Here is a 22,605-nt window from a genome sequence, read left to right as displayed (position 1 = left end):
CCCTTTAAGGAACTCTGACAGCGCTGCCCCTCTCCGAGTGTTTGTACTATGTCTCTGCATGTCTTGAATGCGATTTGGACCATAAGAGGTACAGATTCCACGATAGCACAGCTAAAACTGGCCAGAATATCAAAGCTTGATCATAGCGAGCTCAGTGTTCATCTACTAATTTGCAGCATTAGCTGTCTAGCCTTATCAGCGGACGGTCCACGGAGAGGAGGAGGAGATCTGGAAAACTGAATCCACAGAATTGTAACTCTGTGCCCTCTTGGCTACGTCAGCGAGTCTGTCTGAGTTTCACTCTGCTGCGTCCACATGGACATATGGCATGCAGACATGCCAAAGCTAAAACTGGGCTAATGAATGCCACTCAGAGACAGACTGGAGCAGACACTGCTAAGCGAGCTGAGGGGAGGCTGCAGCACAACAACTGACTCATAGAGAGCATGGGTACACACAGCTCCACTCGTGTGGACATTTACTGTAGTGAGAGCTTTGATTGAGTTCTCAGTTTTTCCTCAGTACGATGACAGTTTGCTAGTTTAGAGCTACAGAAGTGGTCAACATGACAGACAAACATGATTTGGATTGGATGGATTTTTTTCCAGGATGTATGGATGACTAGTCCCACTGAACTGTTGCTAGTTTTCACTCAGTAGCACAACACAATCAGTCAGTGTTTCATATCACTACCTCTTCAATATGCATGAATAATAAAGAAAAAAAGCTCCCCCTCACAGAGAATATAATAAATAAAACCAAACCATTGACTGATAGTTTGAAAATGGAGTGGAAAGTGTGGGAATGTTTCACATCTAGAGCCAAGTGCGCAGCAGTGTAAATGTTCCTCCACAGCAGCATTAAATCAATATTTACAGATCTCACAGATGTCACACAGTAGCTGTAAAAGGTATTCATCCTACCTGGCTTTCAGGGCTGAGTAACTTGTCTTGACTAAAGGTGTCAACGTCAATTTCTGAAGGATCTACATACAAAAACTCCCATTTATTTAGGAAGAAATAATCCCTGCAGCACAAACAGAGTGTGAAACAAATCAAAGCAGGACATGTGAACACTTTTACTTGTGTTATGTCATAGAAAAAGTAAGCACAGTGTGTTGCATCTTTTTCTATGACATGCTGGATAAATAAAGTTGTGATATTACTATTGTGTAAAGGTAAAGTGGCATATAGGAAGTGCACATTTTCTAAAAGTATTAAATGATCTGAGGAAATCATCTACGGTGATGTACAACAGTGACAGAGATTTCACTGCGGTCCCGATCCCTGTTAAATTAACCAGTGATGATGGAGTCACATGCAATGAAGAGAAGTCACTTTATTTCAAGAAGATAAAACTTTTCGGCCATTTTCTTCTCACTGCTCTTAGCAATAGAGGGTGCATGGCTAACCTAAGCACTGGCCCTTGAGGGAACTGAGAGCTGGACAAACATCCCACAGAAAAGAAGCATTGTTTCCACACAGTCATGAAACAGAAGTTGAAGGTTCAAATATGTTTCTTTAGTAAACTGTTAACATTTTGGCCCATCAACAACCAAGCTAGCTCAAAGGGTGATTGTGACTGATTAGCATTGTGTCCATATTCTAGGCTAGCCTGTTAGCGGTTAACTCGCCACCTTCAGTGGTTGACCAACGAGCCCTGTGAGCCATGGATACAACTTCTGGTGTGGCTAAGACTTTATTCCTCACTTACAACTGTCTTAACCACAGTTCTACTACATATCTAATCATGTCTGTTTTCAAATTACTACAAATATTGTGCTGGAAGACTGTTCAGTGAATGATTTTCAGATATACTGTGTTCTTAGAAAGACAGGATTTCTTTCTGTTGGGTCCTATTTGTCGGGTTGTTAATAACAACAAACGCTTCACTCCAGGCCATTCACAACAAGCATCAAATATTCACAGGTCCTGTGCCACGGGGCCTTGGAGGGAGCAGCCCGCTCTCCTGCAGACATGGGACAGAAAGTGGGCCAGAGTCTGTGAACCGTCCATCATTCTGCCCACCTGCGGGGACGGGGGAACGGAAGACACAGCAGTCAAATAAGCAGACAGCCTCGGCTTTCTGATCTCAAAGGCGGCATGTCATAGACTCCCACCAGCGTGTGATGGGACGGCCCCCGCTCCACCAGTTATGACAAACACCACCCTGACTCAGACCACACCAGGCGCAGAAGAAAGGACAGACAACACTGACCAATGTCTAATAAAGTCAGCTGATATTAATGCTGGATCACACTGCGGGGCTAAAGACGACTTTGTTCAAGACTGTCCCGATCCCCTCGTCTCGCCTCCAGCTCTTCCTCCCATCTCTGCCCTTTCATCTCCCCTAAATGACATCGTGACCTAAAATTAAAGTGAGCTCATCCGGCTTCCTAATGCTCCAACAAAAACTCTGTCTCCATATCTCTCTGTCCCCGTGCTCCCATTCACCATATCTTAATCCTCATCATCAGAATGCTGCTCATTGTGCCGCCCTTCCTCCTCGATTCCTTCCAGTTTGAATATGATTTCGTTCTCCATCTTTCTCAAGGGCTTACCCCATCACTCGGCCCCCCCACCGCTATTGTTCCTGCTCATTTTCCTCTCCCCCTCCCTGCAGGATTCGGTCGAGCTCGTGTGTTGACGAATGAGCTCAGGCAAGGGCACCCAAGTACCCCCGTCATGTCGCCTCCCACAGCGGACTGGCTGCTGCAGCGCTGCTCGCTCCCCATGGCTGGTTCCAAGATAATTCAAGTGATTCAGGCACCTCGAAGCAAAACATCCTCTCTTTCAGTAACAGATGTTAATAATATGTATGTTCAGTTAATCTCCAAGGACTACTACTCTTACAAATTAGAGGTTTAATAGCTTTATTGTGATCATTGTCTCTTAGAGCACTGCCTTATGGTGTCACCTCTGGCAAGCTGCCAGACCCAGCACAGCCCCGGCACGATCACCCATGTTAACTGGAATGAAGAAAGTCCTTCTATGCCGCCACAGTACACCTGTAAATGCTGAAAATACAACATTTTCAAAAACCATTTGCTGATAAGGAATTCATTTTTGGAGATATTTCCTTGTTTGTTGCATTTTGGACCTTCATTGAAAGCTGATATGTTGTCAGACTATACCTTCAGCAAAACAGTGAGTTTAATAGATCCTAGATTTTCGTTGCTGTCTGAAATATCAGCTGTAAATGTCATCTTTTCTCATCAGATTCTCACACTCAAAGTAAAGGCCAAGGCTCTTCTGTAGACTCATCTTTTTGCAGACTGTGTCTACATTTACACACACATAAATAATCTAGTGTTAATGCAGTTAAAGTGGTAATGAGGGTAAATACTGAATGACTGTGTGATCAGCGTATAAAACCACTTTGGACTTACGTCAAAAGCTACCAAAGGGAAGTTATTCATATTCAGATTGCTGCTGCAGCTCATTGCTACACCATGTCTGGGTGGCACATTTGCATTATAGGAATTACCTACTTTCAGCTCACACCTCTGAGGTTGCCAGGATGTTCTTGTGTTAACTATATTGGGAAGGAGGCTTGTCCTTTCACAATATAACAAGACCTTTAATCCCTGAGACCGTGGCCAGGAGACAAAAAGAGATCAATAAAGCAGCTGTGTGTGGCATATGGCTTTTATTGCAATATAAAGAAGATGGGCAAAAAAGAGACGAGGTGAAGTCAAATAAGAGAAGGTAAAAACAAGAAAGTAAGACGCAAGTAGTAAACCAGAATTTGTTGAGGCTGTTTTAAATATATTACACTGAAAAGATAATCACATTAAATGACCAACTCAGCCAATATGGAAAGCCTGAGAGAGAAAATGAGGACGGAGGGACGGACGAAGGGCTGAAAGTACAGTAGATACAGTGAGGTGAGTGACTAAGCTTAGCTGGGAATGCTGATAATATGCAATGTTACACGTCTAGGATTGGAGAGGTATAACTAACTGCTACAGGGCTATTTGTGTATTCATTAGTCATTTAGTGTAACAGCCAATAAATGATTTTCCTGCATAATCAGTGCAGGGCGTTCATTTCAGCTAACAACTGTCTTTTGATATTCTCAGGCCAGAATAAGTTAAGTGAAATACGGCATCCTTCAGTCAAATCCACCTTGATACTACAGTACTGACACTGTTGATGTAAAATTTCACAAGATGTTTAATAAAAGAATTGCACAGAATTTGTTTCCAGTTTCAGTTTCTGATTTAAGCATGAGATCAAACTTCTGCTGATCTTTTTATACCATGATATACATTATAGTTTCATGCATACCACCAGCACCAGCGTATGTGGTGCTGGAAAGTTCATCTTCATTGCTGCATCATCCATCTTAAAAATTTAAAGATCATGGTTCTTAACTTAATGGATTTTTCTCCATCCCTACTGAACAAGTGTAAGAGTGCCTGAGGGAGCACTAAGTCGATGCACCAAGCAGCAGTTTATCATGAATTCCTGCATGTTCTTTTAAGACTAAGCATAAACTTTTATACAGTAATGATGACTCTGATGAGTTAAGAGCAGGTTACAATCAATGAAAGTTTAAGGTGTGAACATCAATGGGCTTGTTCAGCTCTGGCAGAAAAGGTCCAGAAAAGGAAATCTGCTTTCTTCTTGAAATTCATCTTATTGATTTTGTGATCAATCACAGAAATTCACTGAGAAGCAAGGAAGAAGAACAATCTGATGTATCTGCAGAAGAAATATTGACAAAAACACCATAGTCTCTTAAAAACCCCTGTTTTCATAAAGGATTGCAGTGAATAAGACATCAATATGCAAGTTTTTATAGAGATTGTAGGTGTTTTGCAGCCTAACAGAGTGCTGATATTTTATTTGGGAGTCACACCATCCTCTTCTCACCCCTGTCCTTTATATCCCAACTTCACTGGTTTGTTTACCAATATTTAGCAATGTTCAAGCTGCCTTTCTTTACCTTCACCCTGCAGACCCACCGTCCGAAAATGTAAGCCAAAATAAGAACCTCAACATGAACCAAGCTCTTGGTTTGCTGCAATCTTATTGGAGCAATATCTCCAAAAAGTAGCACACAGAGAAATAGATCAATAATGTAATTAGACACAGTGATGGTATCTCAGGCTTACAGGCTGTTTTAAGCTTTACCAAGCCGACCAGTATCTGTGTGTCATCATGGAATATCAATTTGATTTGAAGGCAACAAACTCAGCAATGCAAGAATTCGTCACTGTACTTCTACAAAGCTTTTGTTTTTTTACCAGCTGACAAACGACACTTGAAATCTGATAGCAACTGTGATGACTCCTCTCGCTTTGCACTGCCACTCAAAACAGACGATTGCATGAGAACGTGCTGAACAACATCCTAATTAAATGCTTGGTTAATTAAAGCCGAACAAGTCTGCTAGCGCTTCCCAGCTGTTCAGGTGGAGTGGGGGATTACACTTGAGTTTGCACCGGGTGAACTTTGGAAAATCCATCTGTGAACACCAGTGGGGCAATTTTCTAAGAGATGCAAACACATTTAGAACAACTGTGTTCTTCCTCATTTAATTCTCCTTGCCTTTTACCTGCCAGTCATAGAAAATAAAGAGCTTTGAAACTAAAGATTTAGCTCACTCTTCCTTCTGTCCCACTGGGAGAGTCAGGACTGTACAGACCAATCAGGAGAGGCCTTCAGCACAAGCAGGCAAGTCTCCTCAATCTTTTGTTGGTTTATCAGCTCCCATTGTTAGGCTTTGAGGCAAGCTGTACACGCCTTTATGAACAGGCTCTCTACTGTATCATGGTCAAACAGAGAGCGTTGTAGGCAAACATTTCTGGCATTAGGAAGGGAAAGGGAGCGTTTTGCAACTCAGATGTAGCTGGTGAGGGTGTGTTTGTGTGTCACAGGGCACGGTTAAAATAACAGCCACTTAAGTCTACAGTCTCCTTCTGAAGGTGCAGCTAAGACAAGAGACAGGGTCAGTCTAAACCAGTCCATGTAGCTGTAAATGTAGATGTAAACAGGAAGTGTAATATTGTCATGGAGTCAGAATGTGAGCAACAACTTCAGCCCTGTATTTGCCAGCCTCCAGCTGTTAGCGGATTGACAAAGTGTCATCATTAAAAGTATGCTGATTTATCTATTAACACTTCCTCTTTGGAATCCAACCGTGAGTATACAGACAGCTGTCACTGTATCACTTTGATACTAAAGAAAACATAAAAACATGATGATCCTCAGGCAAGTTCTGGAGTTCTAAGACACGTCTTTTTATTTCTGACAATTTCTAAACGCATTTATTGACATTTATTCCTAATGGGGATAATGACATCCTTGGGAAGTGTAACTTACACTGCATCTAAAAATACGAGTATCGTGTCTGTGTGTTAAGATGTGACTGAGTTATGACTCAGAGACGGAGTAAGGATTTTGACTCAGATTGCAGCAATTCACCTCGATTCACCCGCAGAGTCTTCCACTCACGTTACTCACTCCCTCTCTCCGTTTCCTGCAGCGTCGGGGAGGCACGCCTTACACTTTGAAAACCTCTGATCTAAACGCATGAAAACTAGGAAAAGGCGGGGCCATATGTGGGCCTATAAAAGAGGATGATTGTTGATTTGTTTGGAGTGAATATATGAATCTCTGAGAGCATGGCCAACTAGAGCAAAGCCTTTATACCTTTTCTATACTACACTCTTCAAAACCTCCTTCATCACATTATACAACTAAAAATAAGGCAGGTTTTCAAGCGAGTGCAAACCACAAATGCAAACTAAATCCCTCTGTGAGTCTGACTTTGGGACAATGAGACACAAGTTCGGACTAGCAACTCCACACAGTTCATGGCCAATCAGAACAAATGGATGCTATGACACAAACTCCTGCTGACCCATAAAAGGAGAGGGAGAGGTGGAGACATGCACTCACACAGAAACAGATGCACCCTGGCAGAAGTTAAAGGGAACTTGTGCTTCAGAATGAAGCAGTTTGCTTGAGGGCAAAGGGGCATTGGGCAGTTCAGTGTGTCATTTAAATAGAGCGACAAACTCTTCTCATGGCTCTACTCATAACACACCTGCCTGCTGGTGAAAACTGAAGACATCATTTTCAGTAACTGGCCATTTCCCAACTCCTCACCACACTGATGCAAGCCTGTACATTGAGCTCTTAAAAACTGTTCATTCTGCTCTTGAACTATACCTGCCTGCCAGAGATTGCACAATGTGTGATTGCACAAGTCAGTGTAGATTACTGACAAAAATTCACTTTAGAAGAGAGAGGAAAGAGCAATAAACACTTGAGCTGACTGAACAATGTTATTTTTCTACTGATCAATGTCTTCCCTGCCTTCAGGAGGATTACAAGACAGGCCAGATGCTTTCTCAGGCAAAAGCAGAGATCCTTTTGACATAGACATGGTTTGGTGAGGACATGAGTCAGGGAACAGGTTCAAAGTGCCTGTCAAGTGTGACTTGCTCAAGTGTTCTGTCGTAACACCACCTCCCCTGCACTACCTTTATACTGCATCCTTATCAACTGCCATCCTGACAATTTCTCCTTATTCTATTTCACATCTTTGCTGCTCCGTCTTATTTTATCTCCAATTCATCCACCAATATACCCTGCAATTTATTCTTGCGTACTATTACACACTGAGTAATATGAATTGGCTGGTTTCCAGCGAGGAACCAACAACTTGTTTTCCTCCTCATTTAGATTTCTCTCTTCATGCGTCAGCGTGACATTTGACAACTTCTCCACATTGCCGCGGCTCCCATCTGTAGGAGGCTGAGTTGCAGATGGGTCGAGAGGTCCATGCATGAATAGTGCTGCCGAGAATGGCCCTGTGTGCGCGTGCATGTGTGTGTGTGCGTGCCTGTGTGCGTAGCCGTGACCCATCAGGCCTCGTGGGAAGCTGCAGCTAAACTGATGGATGCCAAAGAACGACAGAGGGAGGAGGGAGGAGCGGGGAGAGGAGGGAGCGCTGGCAAAGCCAAGTAGAAGACAAGGGCCTGTACTGCAGCAATGCAGGAGTGAGGGAGAGGGATGTCAATGAGATGAGAAAAGAAAAAAAAAAGTGGCAAGAAAAGAAGTGCTGACTGAAAACAACGCAGCACACAAATGTCACCGGCGGGCGCAGCGGGCAGGGTTTGAGACGATGCATACAAGGTTAACAAGTTTACACAACCTGATTTTCATTCTACTGGAGTTTCTGTATGTTTTGCTGATGTATCTCCCAGCTTTGACAATATCATCCTGAGACCTACCTATCAGAGACAACAAGCCCTGGCAAAGCAAACAGTCCCCGCTGAGCCCCCGTGTCTCCTCCCTCCCCTGCCCTCTGAACAAACAGCTGTCCCTCTGGAGGCTGCGTGGCAGGGAGAGGGACACTTGGGACTATCGACTAGCTCCCTCTCAGCGCTGCTGTTTCAACCCGCCGTGAACAAGGCCTCGCTAGGACAACCCACTGCTGATGTTTTTACTTCCCAGCAGCGAAAGTAATGTATACATTTCTTCTGCTCTCATTCTCTGACCTTCCCCCGATGCCTCACTGTGCGGCCCGCTGCAGTAAAATGTAAACACAGTACAAGGGAAACCTCTGCTCATTTTTCACCGTACAACCACCCCCACCCTGTACAAACCGGTGCCTGCCTTCCTTCTCCATTTCATACAGCCCAATGACACATAAACGCGCATGCACCCACCAACACAAACAAAGCACACTGAACATACACTCACTCCGATGCACGTAACTGCACGAACACACACACACACGCACGCACGGATGGAAAGAAGAGGAGGTGAGCTAATGCACTGCTATCCACAGCAGAAGGATTGCAAGCACTCAAAGAACAAATATCCTGTTCTCATCATAAAATTTTCATCCCATGCAAGCTTGTTGGTGGGCCAAGCGCATTTCCTGGTGAAAAATATACACACTTAACCTTGAGCTGATCTTTTTAACATAATGCGTCTGCTTTATTGGATTCTAGCTGGACGTTACTCCCAGGAATACCAAGTGAAAAGACTTATGGTACAGCCAAGTTGGAGAAGAGATGAAGGACAAAGTGGCAGCGCAGAGAAGTCCTTCAGCAGGATCTTATGGCTGGACGTCATGTTCTACTGGAAGGACACTGATAAGACACCCTCAAGCGATACTATTTGGGAACCAACTGAATTCTCACGTACGTATAAAGACTTCCAGACATGTACGCGTACACGCACTTGAAGTTTACTCTTTATATTGAATTCAGTTGTGGGTCTGAGACACTCAATCATGTCACATAATCATCTTCAGCAGTTGGAGTCATGTTGTCATGAGTTTCAAAGATCTTTCTCGACCTTGGGAAAAAACACAGAGGGCAAAACTCCACCTGCTGATGAAGATGATGTGATACGATCAAAAGCTCCAGATGAGGCTCCTAAATACACCTTGTCAATTGCTGCTTCCAAGATCATGAACGGGCTATAAAACTCACTTTCGCAAGCACTGTAGATTCCAGGTGAGACCAATGATAACATGTATGATTTGTCGATATCATTGGTATGAACCACACAAACTACGCTGACACTACAGTACTTAACGATTCGTTGCTCTGTAACTCTGTCACTGCACCACAACCCTGCGGAAAAAAGACAATGACACAAATGAAACTGGATTGCACCACAATGTGATCTAAACACAGCTGGCCATAATCAATCAGATTTATAACTGAGGAAGGAATTAATTTGGCATTGATGTCACGCTACCGCGCCCAGCAACACAACAACAGACTCATCTATTACAGTATTTTGTCAGATAACAAATTTTGATGTGAAAGCCCTCTGAGTACCAGACAGTGGAAAGTCTATCAGACATCTGCAAGTTAATTACGAATATTATGATAACTTGTGTGACTTTAATTCAAATTTGCTGAAGCTAAAAAAAAGAAAAATAAACCACTCCCATGTGGGACTAATTATTATTTGTAGCACACACACAGCTAACTGGTTTCTGCCTCCCGCACACGGCAGTGCTGAGGTGAAACGACGTGGTGGGACACTTTGGATAAGTTTGCTTCCACATCAAAGCCGCATGTCACAGAAACAGCTTGCTATCCACTGTTGCATGGCACAAAGCATTTGCAAAACTTGCTGCCATTTATAATCCAAATACATACTTGTCAAAGTGTTGCGTTGCAAGCTGTATTAAGGTTTGATGGGAAACTGGCTTCATATGGCAGCACACAATGCTTCATGTCAACAACAGTGTGTCAAAGCAACGACACCCCGGTGCTGAGTTTGCTTTGAACGGTGGGATTTTTGAATACATTTGAATAGATTTCTCCTGGTAATGGCTTTATCAAAATGCTGCCGCCCAGTGACCTCATCAACCTTCAAAGGATTCTCCGCTAAATAGGCCTCTCATGCTAATCACTGGTAAACTGAAAATGATAGAAACAACAACAACAGATCAGTCCCTGTAGCCAAAACGGGGACAAGTGGCGAAGGATTATTTGGATTTGGATGACAGGAGTTTTAATAGTCACTATCAATCCAAAAATACATCTAGACTGAGGCTGCCAGCAGACAGCTTTTTGAATTGTGGAGGTTTAGCCGAGTTTTATTTTTTCAAGCATTTAAAAGATCACACAGGAATAAGACTAACGGTTGCTACTGAAATTCTCAGGGTAGCCGACAGATTCTTAATCCAGAGTGACGCAGGTTACGCTGACGGCCGGCGTCCGGGTGGCCATTATTGATCAGATCTCGACAACAATCTGAAATCTTGGCCTCATGACACAACAACATTCAGACTGACCTTTCCAAATGACTTTAAAAACTCCAACAAGGTGATGAAGGTGTCAGAAAGTGCTGACAACGCTCTACATCAATAAGAGACACACACACACACACACACACACACACACACACACCTGACCCCTAATAACTACGGCCTGCTCGAGAGGCCGCACGGCACAGAAATCATTCAGTGAATTTGATTATTTTCTGTTGCTTTACAATGCACACATACACACACGCAGACGCACTAACCTGTGGAGACAGGGCAGTGGGAGGCTGGGTGAAGAGCGTGGAGTGGGCTGATGACCGTAGGCCATGTGCTCTCCTGACAGTCTGACGGGTGAAAGGAGCAGACAGTACCTCCTGCTGAAGGAAAGACACAGACAGACAAAAATGTCAAGCTGGGGAACATCATCACAAGCTCAAAGTGAGATAATCACAACCCAAATGGAAGAGAGCAAGCCTCACGCCATTTTCCAAACAGCCAGCGTCAGGAGCTACAGTACGTTACTATGCGCTAAAAAGAGGCTTAAAATGATGAGGCGTGAAAGTGGTGGTTTTATTTTTCCATTCCCGTCACAGGCCGGGGCAGTTTCCTTTCTGTGACTCCAAACTTCCTGTGCGGGCCGCGGAGCCTCTGCTGCTGCGGCCGTCAATCACATGTGAAAGATGTGACCAGCCTGCAGCTGCTCCACACCTAGCCCTGGATTAGCAGCATGCTATTTATTCACTATCCACAAATCAGGTCGCTTACAGGCTGACTGTTATCATAAGAAAAGCACAAAATACAGTCGCTTTGATGTTTCTGGACGAGAACGTCTGTGGGCCTGTTTGGGGAAAAAGAGAGGCGATTTTCGACTCTGCGTGTGTGTGTGTGTGTGCCTGTGTGTGTGGGCAGGTGTATGACAGAGGGTCACGGTAGACTGGAATGACGAAAATACTTTCACCTTCAAGTTAGAGCGTGCACTCAGATGTTCCCTGCCTCCCAGCACTGAGGACAGATAAGATGGAGATGAAAGTGGGATACTCTTCCATTATAAACACTGAGAGCACCTTGACTGGACACATTTAACAACAGCCCATTAACTTCTCATATTAGACCCATGTATGTAGACTTGTGCAGCTCCGGGGGTGATCTGACCACTGACACTTTTACAATACATGCTGCTTAGCACTTTTAACACTCCACAGAACTGCTCCTGGCGGTCTACGGTAAGCAATAACAACCGGAGAGGTCAGGCATGAAGATTACATTTTCAAAAGCAGCCACCGTGGAGGCAACGCTGTCAAAAATGAAAGCATTAGGACCAGATTTACTCAGATGCAAAACAAGATGAGCTAAACAGGAGTTTGAAAATAGGTGGAAGACGGCAGATGCAAACAATAAAATATGCAAATACATAATTTTCTGCACCTGCATTTAAAAAAGCAATCATCTTAAACACTTAGTTTGTCGGAGCACAAATGAGCTTTGACTTCTCTTTTCTTTGGCATACTGTGTATTTGTCAGCTGTTCATAATTGAGTCGCACTGGGATTCTATGTATAATGTAAAGGAATAGGCTGACATTTTCAGAAATACTCTTACTGCTTTCTTGCTGAGAGTTAGATGAGAGGATCGATAACACTCTCACATCTGTATGCTGAATACGAAGCTGCAGCCAAAAGCCAGTTAGTTTAGCACAAAGACCGGCAACAGAGGAAACAGCTGATCTCTCCAAAGGTAAAAAAGAAAAAAAATCTGCCTAATAGCACCTCTGAAGTTTGCTAATTTACACGTTATATCTTGTGCAAAAGTATAAAAATACTGTTGTGATGTTCTGGAAGTTGTTTTTAAGTGTAAGCTGCCTTTCAGGATAGCGGTAAAACTCCCACACACACACGAGGAGAACATGCAAACTCCACACAGAGAGGCCTCGTGCAGCTGGTGGATTCCAGCTGTGATGTGACAGGACTAACCACTAAGCCACCATGCTGCCATTAAATGTAAGCTATACATTATTTAATCAATAGTAATCCCTAAAATAGCCTGAGGCTGGCACGATACGCTCTGGGGTGATTCTCTAATGACATATCTGCTGTGTCCTTGCTGCTATCAGAGCTCCAGTCTGTGAATGGACGTCTGCGTAATGTCTTCCCTCTCTACATGTTATTACACACACAATTACGTTTCCCTCTAACAACTGTCAGCATCTCTACATCACGTTTGTCAAAGAAAAGACGGAGGTTGTGTTATACCGGATTGAGTGTTTATCAGAATCATGAAGATACTGTATCTTTAAACGAGGAACACTTTGGTAAATTAGCTCTGTGGCTTCTCTCTGATAAATGCATTCCCTAGAAGACTAAAGTGTGCTTTTACTTTTTGTAATTTCATTTTTTTTTTCTCAGCATGCGGACGTGCAAAGGTTCAGGACAAGTCAAGCTCTGACGCGCCACCCTGGAGAGGCTGTGTGATAAGCAGCAATGAAGACATTTCTGTCCCTCCGGCTCTGTTTTTACAACTGCAAACAAGCAGAATTAATTCTTGAAACGGCCGTTGAGGGCAATGAAATACACTTTCTATTGTTAATAATTCCTTCACATACTTTTTTAACGCAAACTACAGCTTTCAAACACAACGCCCTCACCATTAAGGCAGTGAACTTTGGTGCTTAGATAGCATGTTGCAGTGGGGTTATTGCCTCTTCCTTATCAAGTCAGCCATACAACTCATAGGAGTGGCCTGTAATCAAGACTCCAGTGACGATAAAAAGTAACCATGAACTGTCAAGAGAGTCTGCTCAGGTCTGTTACTGTGGAGGAGGAACAGCATTTGTCAAATTGTTTGAGGCTGTTATGTGGGATATTTACTGAAGCTAGGTCTCTGCCAAGCAACCAAACTGACTCATTTTCATTCTGGCAGTGAACTCAAGCTGCAGCATTACAATCACAGACTATGGCTGTGTGGGTCAATAAGCTCCTGTTAAAAAAAAGAAACAAACACTACAGGTTTTACTTATCGTGCAATAACTGTGAGCCTAAGGTGGACAAAATCAACACGGCAACATTAACGAGGACCCTGAAAAAAGACTTACGCAATTACCTCAACTGGTAACAAACACAAATTCATTTTTTTCTTGAAATCAATTTCAAAGCGATTGTGTTAACCTAACTTGTTAACTTGATTTGAAAACAATTCATTTGTGTGTTACAAAAAAGGCTGTCAATGAATATTCTAAATTTGATTATATAGTCAATTGTTAAAGAAACAAAACAAAACAGATTCAAATGTGAAAATGAATATTTGATCGTGAAAAAAGCAGAATTACTGTATCTGCTCTTGCGTGGGCCTACCAGAGTTTCCGTTATCTGGTTATTGCCATGTTTTTATCTGGAAAATCTGTCGAAGTCTGACATATTTAAATCTCTCCAGTCTGTCCAGTGAAAATAATTCCTGAGTTACATGTGAAAATGTGTCGACTCTACAGGCTGTTTTTGCTGCTTCTCTGCTGTCCGCCTTCTCTCTCTCGCTGCATTTCAACCAGACCAGAGTTGGTGGTGATTGTCGGAACAGCGAAAGGCGAACCAAGAAGGGTTTGACGAGTTTCATTTTGTTTCTGACGAATTTGAATGAAGAGTGTTTTATGATGATGAATTACTGTTTCTAGAAATGGAGTCTGGTGGCTTTGGTGAGAGCGATGTAGCAGCTGTTCCTGGTTAAGTACAAAAACACCAAAAACATGGAAATAGAAAGGTCCATAATCAAACGATATTGGGATATTTCTTTCCATTTGTCCCGGATGAACGGGATAAAATCTTCCAGAGCATATGGAGCAGCACCTCTGCACACACTGTCATCGATTGAAAATGTAATGTAGGTCAAGCTGAAACAAGCAAATAATTTAACAGAGGACACTATTAATTTCTATTTTTGTAATGAGTAGATCACATTTCAAGGACTCAAAGCCAAAGCTAAAAGTTAAAAATTATGCTTTACAAATAAATGAATTCATTCGCACAGGGACTGATGTCATTAAAAAAAGTGATAAATTCAAGTTTTTCTGAAACTATAAGGAAGAAAGACGTTGCTGTGACCTCTCTGCGCTACTGGCCTGCAGCCCGGGGAGGGGAGGTCCCGTCTATTTCTGTTGATTAGATTGCCACAGAGGACAACAGCTGCTCTCTCTAGATACCAACTACAACACACCCAGTAGGATCATACAGAATGTATACACAGTCAAAACACACTCCTTTATTCTCCTGACACGAAAAGACACCAGCCGCTTAAGCCCCGACCGACAATGCCTTTTCTTTGTGGATAAAACACAATAAGAAACAAACAGGTGAGAAGACTTCTTCTCTGCCTGCAAAGCAGCAACTCAAATGGAACAAAAAAAGGTAGCATCCCATAAATTACTCAGGCAGCAGAAAAGTCCTTTTTCAAGCAGTCACTACTGACTAGAGTCAGACGTACAGTATGTAGCTTTGAGTAACTAAAACAAGCGCTGGCTAATTGACCGGCAGCAATAATTAGCAGTATATTCTTCTCTATTTGAATATATAATCAGTAAAGTATACAGCAATATTTTCACATGAACCAGTGTGACCGGACCCACGCTGCATAAGCCAAAGCGTAGGATGAAGGCCAAGTTGGAGAGTCGTCCCTGTCGCTGCACCAAGTGTTGGTTTCCCGTCATTTCAATCAATGAACAAATCTGAGATGAAGGCAAAGATTGACAGACCTGGAACCAGGACAGCATGTCAACAAAGACAGAATCACTCAGCTGCGTGTTCCCGTATTACTTTTAAATGTGTTTCTAACCAGTGTTTTAAAGTAAAACTGAACCCTCTAAACCCCATTATCATCAGGATAAAGGAAAAAAAAGTGTGAATTCAAAGACAAGTAACGCACTTCAAAACAAAGACTGAGTGAAATGTAAATATCAACAGAATGCAATCATTTGCATATGAACTCATACGTCATTTGCAAATGATCACATTTTGTTTTATTTGTACACTAACGTTTTCCAATCAGGGTTGTAGAATAAGTGGCATTTCCTTCATTTTAGGTGAGATCAACGTACGTATGAAAAGTTGAGCCACATCAGGTGTGACGCTTCCAGGCCTCACTCAGACAGGCTGAGCTTCCCTCATCACAGTGAGAAAATAAGCGGCGACTGGCTGCCACGTATTGATTTACCGATTGACTTATGGCATGGTGTGTTATGGGCTTGCTGCTGCTCAGGGACCAATCTCCACCGATCACAGACACGTCAGACCTAAACTCTGCAGGGCTCGCAGTCTTCTCAGGTAACTCAAATCACACCAGCTCTTTATCTGTCATGCTTCACATGTTGTCAGTCTGCTGCTTTTGACACCTGAGCACCACCTGATCCGCAGCAGCAAATAGTGGGGTGTTTACATGAGCTCAGAGTCGGACCCCAGCATTCTGTCACCTCTGCACATTCCCCCATGCCTGAACCCACATGATCCTCAGCAGCTTTCATTACTGGAAACGACTCATCAGCAAGCAGCCACAAGACTCAGATGTCCCCTCATGTAACATATCTCACCGCTCAGATCGGCTAATGGTTAATCTTAGGTGTCACAGATGCTAAGTTAAGTGGGCCTCCATGTAAGAATAGGCCTGTGGGTGCGCTCATCACACTGTGTGTTTTCAGGGCTGTCTATCCAAGAGCCAATTAGCCGTTTCATTTTTAAAATGATTCCCTACACACTTGGTAATGTCTTGTATTCCCTTGACAACTCAGCTGAGCGAAAATTCCCCCCAAATTTTATTCCAACATATAAAAGCACCAACTGAAGTCTTAAAATACAAGAGAGGGCAGGGAGTAGAAACACTGAGCACCTGATACCTACTTTACAAATGGCCACAGATCCAAACGTCCAAAAATCATACATTAAATCAATTCAACACACTGCAGCACTTCAGTGGATCCAGAGGGAGAATTATGTATAAAAAGCAAAAAGAGAGCAATCCACGAATGCCTGGACCACAATTTTATAAAATATGTCCTCATCAAGACCAGCTCAATGCTTAAGCCTTGTCTAGTACACGGTGAAAACTGCTTTTGAGGTGAAGTAATGAACACTGGTTCGCCGTCAGCAGGACTTTAACGAGCTTCTCGGTTATAGAAATAAAAATAACATGACAGAGGGGTCAGACGGGTGTCAGAGCATGCTGTGTGTGTTGCTGTGTGTGTGTGTGTGTGTGTGTGTTTTTTCACGCAGCAGATCACATCAGCCCAGTGGATGGGGGAAGCTGCTGAGGGATAATTAATAACAGGCCACGTAATGCTGGTAATGCTATTTTCCCAGTTAGTTTACCAGTACAGCAGATGGTAAATGAGAGACATCCCATAGAGAGGAGAGTGTATTTAGATGCACGACGGCCATTTCTACCTACATCATATCCTCTTGTCCTCACGTGTTCAGATGCACACAGCTGTTAAATATTGCATGTTGAGTAGTACATAGAGAGAGCGGCATGTAGAGGCCGTCGTCTGTGTCTTGTGGTTTCTCTTTGAAGTCCTTTGGTCGGCAGGCAAAGCTACAACTTTTCAACGACCCTGCACCAACATTTATTGTCAATCTAAGTGATTCACACTCTGATCCTGCCACCTCTCTTCGTTCCCTTATCTTGCTCTCTCAGTTCTTCTTCCCGCCTTCTTCATTCACCCTCTCTGCATCTCTGTCACTAGCAGGAGAGAGGCAGTCAGCCCCAGGGAGTTGGGGGGGGGAGAAAGTGGGGAGGCTGCAGGCAATCACTGTCCACCGAGAGGAGAGATGAAGAGAGGGAGATGGAGAAGAGGGAGAGGAGAGTTAAATGAAATCGCAAACACATTAAGCTCTGTTACTCAGTGCCTGCACATATAGGGTAAAGAGGGGTGGAGGGCTGTCCACTGGAAGCCGAACTGATCCAGATGCAAAGGGTTCCCCTGGATGTTCCCTGATGATATGCAGACATATAAAGACAGACGCTCTATAGAAACAATCACGCCCGGCAAGTGAAGAGGATGTGAAGGACTCGCCACATTCACAGTGAACCCAAATGTCGACCTCTCCTCTCAAGGACGTGTGTGTTTGTGTTTCTGCAGAGCTGGACAAAGGTATTACTGTGGCCACGCTGCAGGGTTTCTACTAACCAATAAAAAGCAGACACGGGGAGTGGGCTGAACGGTCAGCGTCATCACCATTTATCACCCGAGAAACACAGACACCCTCACGTATACGTGATGCAACCACGCACTACCTCCTCTGCCCTTTATCCACTGTTCATGTGGGATACACACACACACACGCAAAACGGGGTCATGAAGGCGGGGTGCTCGGAGAGTGGGGTTGACAGCTTAGTGTCTCCTGCTGCAGCAGAGATGAATGGGCGGGCTGAAAACTGCCTTCATTCATAATGGAATACGGCAGCAAAGCAGCTTCATCCCCAGGTGTCTCTGGGACTGTACGAGCTGGAGAACAGGCAAAGAAACAAAAGCCGGGGGAGACTATAGGACAGAATGGGAAGGCTGTGCAGGCAGCACGAAGGCCGCTACATGCGAGAAAGAAGTCCGACATCTACCATGAAAATACCTTTCTGATTTATGGCCCCAGGTGTTCCCCAAATAAAGCTTAGGAGGGCAGAGAGAGCAACGCCATAACATTGCTGGTATTGTTGGAAAGCGGGAATGGCCTGGAAATGTCAGAACAAACACTGCTTACTTTATCACACTTTAAAAGACCTCGCTGTTCCAGCTAGCTTTTAAAAGAAGGACTCAAGGTCCTGTAAACAAGGCTGAATATGGAGAAGCAAGGAAGGACAAAAAGGATTTAGGACTGCGGTGACAAGGGTCGAGCCAGTGGGTGGAGGGGAAACCAAAAATGCTGTTTGGATGCTGCTCGCTGCTTTATCTCATACAAAAGACACGTATGGTACGTATCCTCGAAACGGTGGCGATAAAGCCGATGATCAGCAGCACAGCGTAGAAGCGTGGGCGTGAGGGGGAGGAAGCACAGGCTCATGAGAGAGAGACGGAGTGAGCATCATCAACATCAGAGAGGGGAGGAGGGACTGTGCAAGAGAGTGTGTGTCCCTGTGTGTGTAATCATAATAAATAAAGCACTCACTCTTTGCAACTGCGAAAGCTGTAAATAGCAAGAAACACCTACCCGCACAACTCTGTGAGGAAAGCTGTATTAAATCATAATACTGGAACAGAAAAGGGCACATTTTCAATCTTTAAAATGTAGCAGTCAATACCAACAGGCACTGCTGACACAATTAGGTATAACATCCAGTAACACAGCCAAAAGTTGTATATATTAAAGGAAAATATGACTTATGCTCACTACTGGCAGGTTCCCAAACTAAGAGGGCCGAATTCTACACAGCCAGCAGAAAAAGCTACGAGGGCCTTTTTAAAGTAGTTGCTTACAAGAGTCAGCTGCTACATGGCAACCGCACAACACCTGCACGCTGTGTGTCCGCAGGTGAGTCTCACTCAGGCTACACAACCACCAGCCCAGCATGCAGCTCAGCTCTTACCATAAGTTCAGCCTGCACTGAAACTCTAGTCAACCACATCCATCACAGTTTAATGGGTCGTTCGTCTGCTGTGAAACTTGCACATCACGCTAACACATACAAACATATCCGGTCAAATTTAGTAAGAGCAGTGTTTAAGACAGAACTGAAAATGAAGAAGTGAGAATCTGTCTGTGAAATACACTGAGCCGGCTACATCAGCTGGGAAATTCAAAACGCAGGGTCACAAATATAGTATCAAGGCATGTGGGTGACATGACCTGCAATGCTAACAGCACATGTTGAACCGCTTACACAATCCAGCAACCCTTTTAAATAAGAATCACATTTACATTGTAAAGATTTAACTGGTTGACTTTGGCTACAGGATTACCCACCACTTCCACCCACACCACTTGACAGAAGGGTTTGTCCTCTCACCCACAGTATATCCTACTTAAAGCAGCTTGTTAGCACACCTGAGCATGTATCATTTCCACTGCACCCACACATCAGGGAGTAACTGTGCTGACCTGCAACACTACGGCCCAGCATAAGAGCAAATGTGTGTTAGATGCTATTCGTGCAACCTCAACACTTTGTGCCGCTCCATCAAAAGTTTTCCATCAGCAACCCACTGCAAGGCATTTATTGTGAAGCAGCTTCTGGAAGTAATGACTTAGTCACCAAGTGCGCTGACTAGGGGTGAGAAATATGGCCCTAAAATAAGATCAAGATATTTTAGGGCATTTCTACAATGGTGGTATTCTTGACGATATCACAGAACAGAACTTGCCAAAGATTTGGCGATGCTACGCTGAGCCAATGCAGTTTGTCTGCTTGGTTTAGAGCTCAGAATAGCTGTTGAGCTCCACTCTGGGGACTTTTGCTCACCTCATACTCAGTCAGGTGCTCACGCTTGAGGTGGTGAAACAGGTTTCTTGTACTGCCCCCTTTTGTAGCTGCTGTTCTTCTTCTTCTTGCACTTCTTGCATATTACTGTGGTTTTTTTGTACATCTGATCTTTTGAAACCAAACCACTTCCACTCCCGTGTAGTGGCTCCCTTTTTGAAACTTCTCCGCTACGGAGCCAGTAGCACTGTTACTTTCACTTTCCGCCATGCTTGTTGTTGCTGTGTGCGACGGTATGATGCCATCATGACACTAATTCGGAATATTGCCATTATCAAATTATTGTGAGCGGTATGATAAAGCACACCCCTGGTGCTGACTAACCACAGGTCCTGACGACGGCTACCAGTGACACAGTACAGGTTTCACGGTCCAATCAAAACTCTCTCCCATTTTGTCCAGTTTTTTGTCCACAGCAGCACCTCCACTGGACTCAAGGAAGCACAGTATCGGTTATTCTGATCAATGAATTCCAGTCTGTTCGTATGAGGCTGTGTGAGGGGAACAGACTGCTGAACCTAACCTACTCCAACACTCCCACTGCCTTAGACATGAAAAATGTATTTTGGTGTGTAGGAAGATGTCAGCTGAACACAAGGTTAGGAGAGTCATGAACTACGTGGAAATAAAGCAACAGACTGCATAAATGAGACTTCATGCATTTTTTCCCCTGTGGGTTTTTGTGACTATTGTAAAATAAGATAAAAACTGAGCAGCAGCAACTCTCTCCAAATTATATTTGGCAAAATGATTTATTTTCAATTTTGCATTCAGAGGAAGTATAAATTTGAAGGAAAGCCTTATAGGCACTTCAATAATTCAAGACTGGGCTGAAAACTGCCTGAGCATCGTAGCGTTACATCTACTCCAATGAGGCGACTGAATGGACGGAAGTGAGGAGTGCAGCAGCCCAACAGCCGAGTTGTGAAGACGGCTTTCTACTGAGTACATGTCTGCACAGAGAAATGTTGTACTGTATGCTGCTAGATGAGATATGTGAAGACTGGAGTAGTCATTTTAGCATCAGAGGCAGAGAGCAGGAGACAATGAGATGGATAACCTTCAATTCTCTGTTGGAAAAGGGACATTTTAAAAGTGTTACCCAGGCAACAGCAGCGCTCGGACTCTTGAAAAGCTCCAGTAACCTGTTTGCTTCTCCTAGCCTCTGTTACATGCATGTGCATGCTGTGGCCTTGACTTTTGCAAGGAGACTTTCTCACATCTTCCTAATGCCAGTGTGAAATACCTGGATTTACAAGACAGCTCAATACATTGTAACTTTAGAAAGGCTGCCTAAGGCTGAGGACAAAAAAGCACTTCAATTGTGTTGCTATTACCTACTGAAAAAGGAGACACTCATAACCTCCGCTTCAACTCCCACAGTCTCCCCCTCCTACATTCTCGCCTCTCCATACCTGCTTTCTTCTCCCTCCATCCCTTTGCCTTCCCATCCAGTTCATGTAGGACAGGATTTCCCCAGGGTTCATCACGGGACCCTGGTCGGTAAAGGCTCTGGCAGTGTGAGTTGAAAGCTCTGTTGGAGGTGCATTACTGATCCGCTGTGATGCTAAGTTCAGCTCATCTGCCTCCTCAGTGCCCAACTATTTTCCCTGGGAAAACCACAGCCAGGTAACTGTCTGGCTGAGTGACAACCATTTGATCTTCATGCAGCGGCTGTTAGGAAGAATAACTCGCAACCTTTCTCTGACAAGCAGGTAATTGTCTTCTCCCGGCATATAACTGGGAAGTTGTGGGGCCTTGCTGCAGATAAGCAAAGCACCACAGAAGAGACAAAAATAACAGGATCAGAGAGATGTGTATCAAATGAGTTTTTCCAGAGTGGTAACACAGAACGTTTTTTTATTCTAATGCCTCAGGAATGAAGAACAGCCCCACCCACCCTTTGATCAATACCCCGGAGACAGCCGTTACACTCGGTTACACACATTAACAGAACAAGGAAACAACTGAAGCAAAAGCATTCAAATAATTCAATATAGCAAATGCTGGACATGTGACCACATTTAAACACCTTAAGAGCAACATAATGGAGCACAATTATATTGAGGCAGACACATTCACACACCTCCTGCAGGCTGCCAGTGGGACATGTGATTACAGTGTGATGCAAAAGCCTCAAAGACTTAATCTGTGCAGGTGAGTCTGAAGATATTTTACATGCATGATAGGAAGGAGCAGTGCTATATTTGCTTTGCATATCTGCATGTGTGTGGTTTTAAACGAGGAAGAGTGGTGTGCACTGTATGAGCGCAATGGTTTGCAGGAGCTTCAGTTACATGATATTTCTCAAGCAAAATGGAGATGCTGCTGCAGCTGCAGTAGTTGCTGAGTTGACTCAAACATCTGCAGCAAGCAAAGAAAAACCTTGCTCTAATTTGACTTTCCCAGCCAG

General features: G+C 43.8%; 1 protein-coding gene across 1 annotated transcript in view; it reads right to left on the bottom strand.

The window, feature by feature from the left end:
• The window catches only part of mcu (mitochondrial calcium uniporter), a 54,959-nt gene that overhangs the window by 19,090 nt on the left and 13,264 nt on the right, over positions 1-22,605 (bottom strand). The window contains exon 2 of the mRNA XM_076743147.1: positions 11,016-11,129. Within this exon, the coding sequence (XP_076599262.1) occupies positions 11,016-11,129 (114 nt within the window). The remainder of the gene's footprint in view (positions 1-11,015; positions 11,130-22,605) is intronic.

The sequence above is a fragment of the Chaetodon auriga genome, chromosome 11 (genome assembly GCF_051107435.1).
Source record: "Chaetodon auriga isolate fChaAug3 chromosome 11, fChaAug3.hap1, whole genome shotgun sequence".
Taxonomy (NCBI): Eukaryota; Metazoa; Chordata; class Actinopteri; order Chaetodontiformes; family Chaetodontidae; genus Chaetodon; species Chaetodon auriga.
The sequence above is the reverse complement of the archived record's forward strand: the minus strand, read 5'-3'. Positions and strand labels throughout refer to the sequence as shown.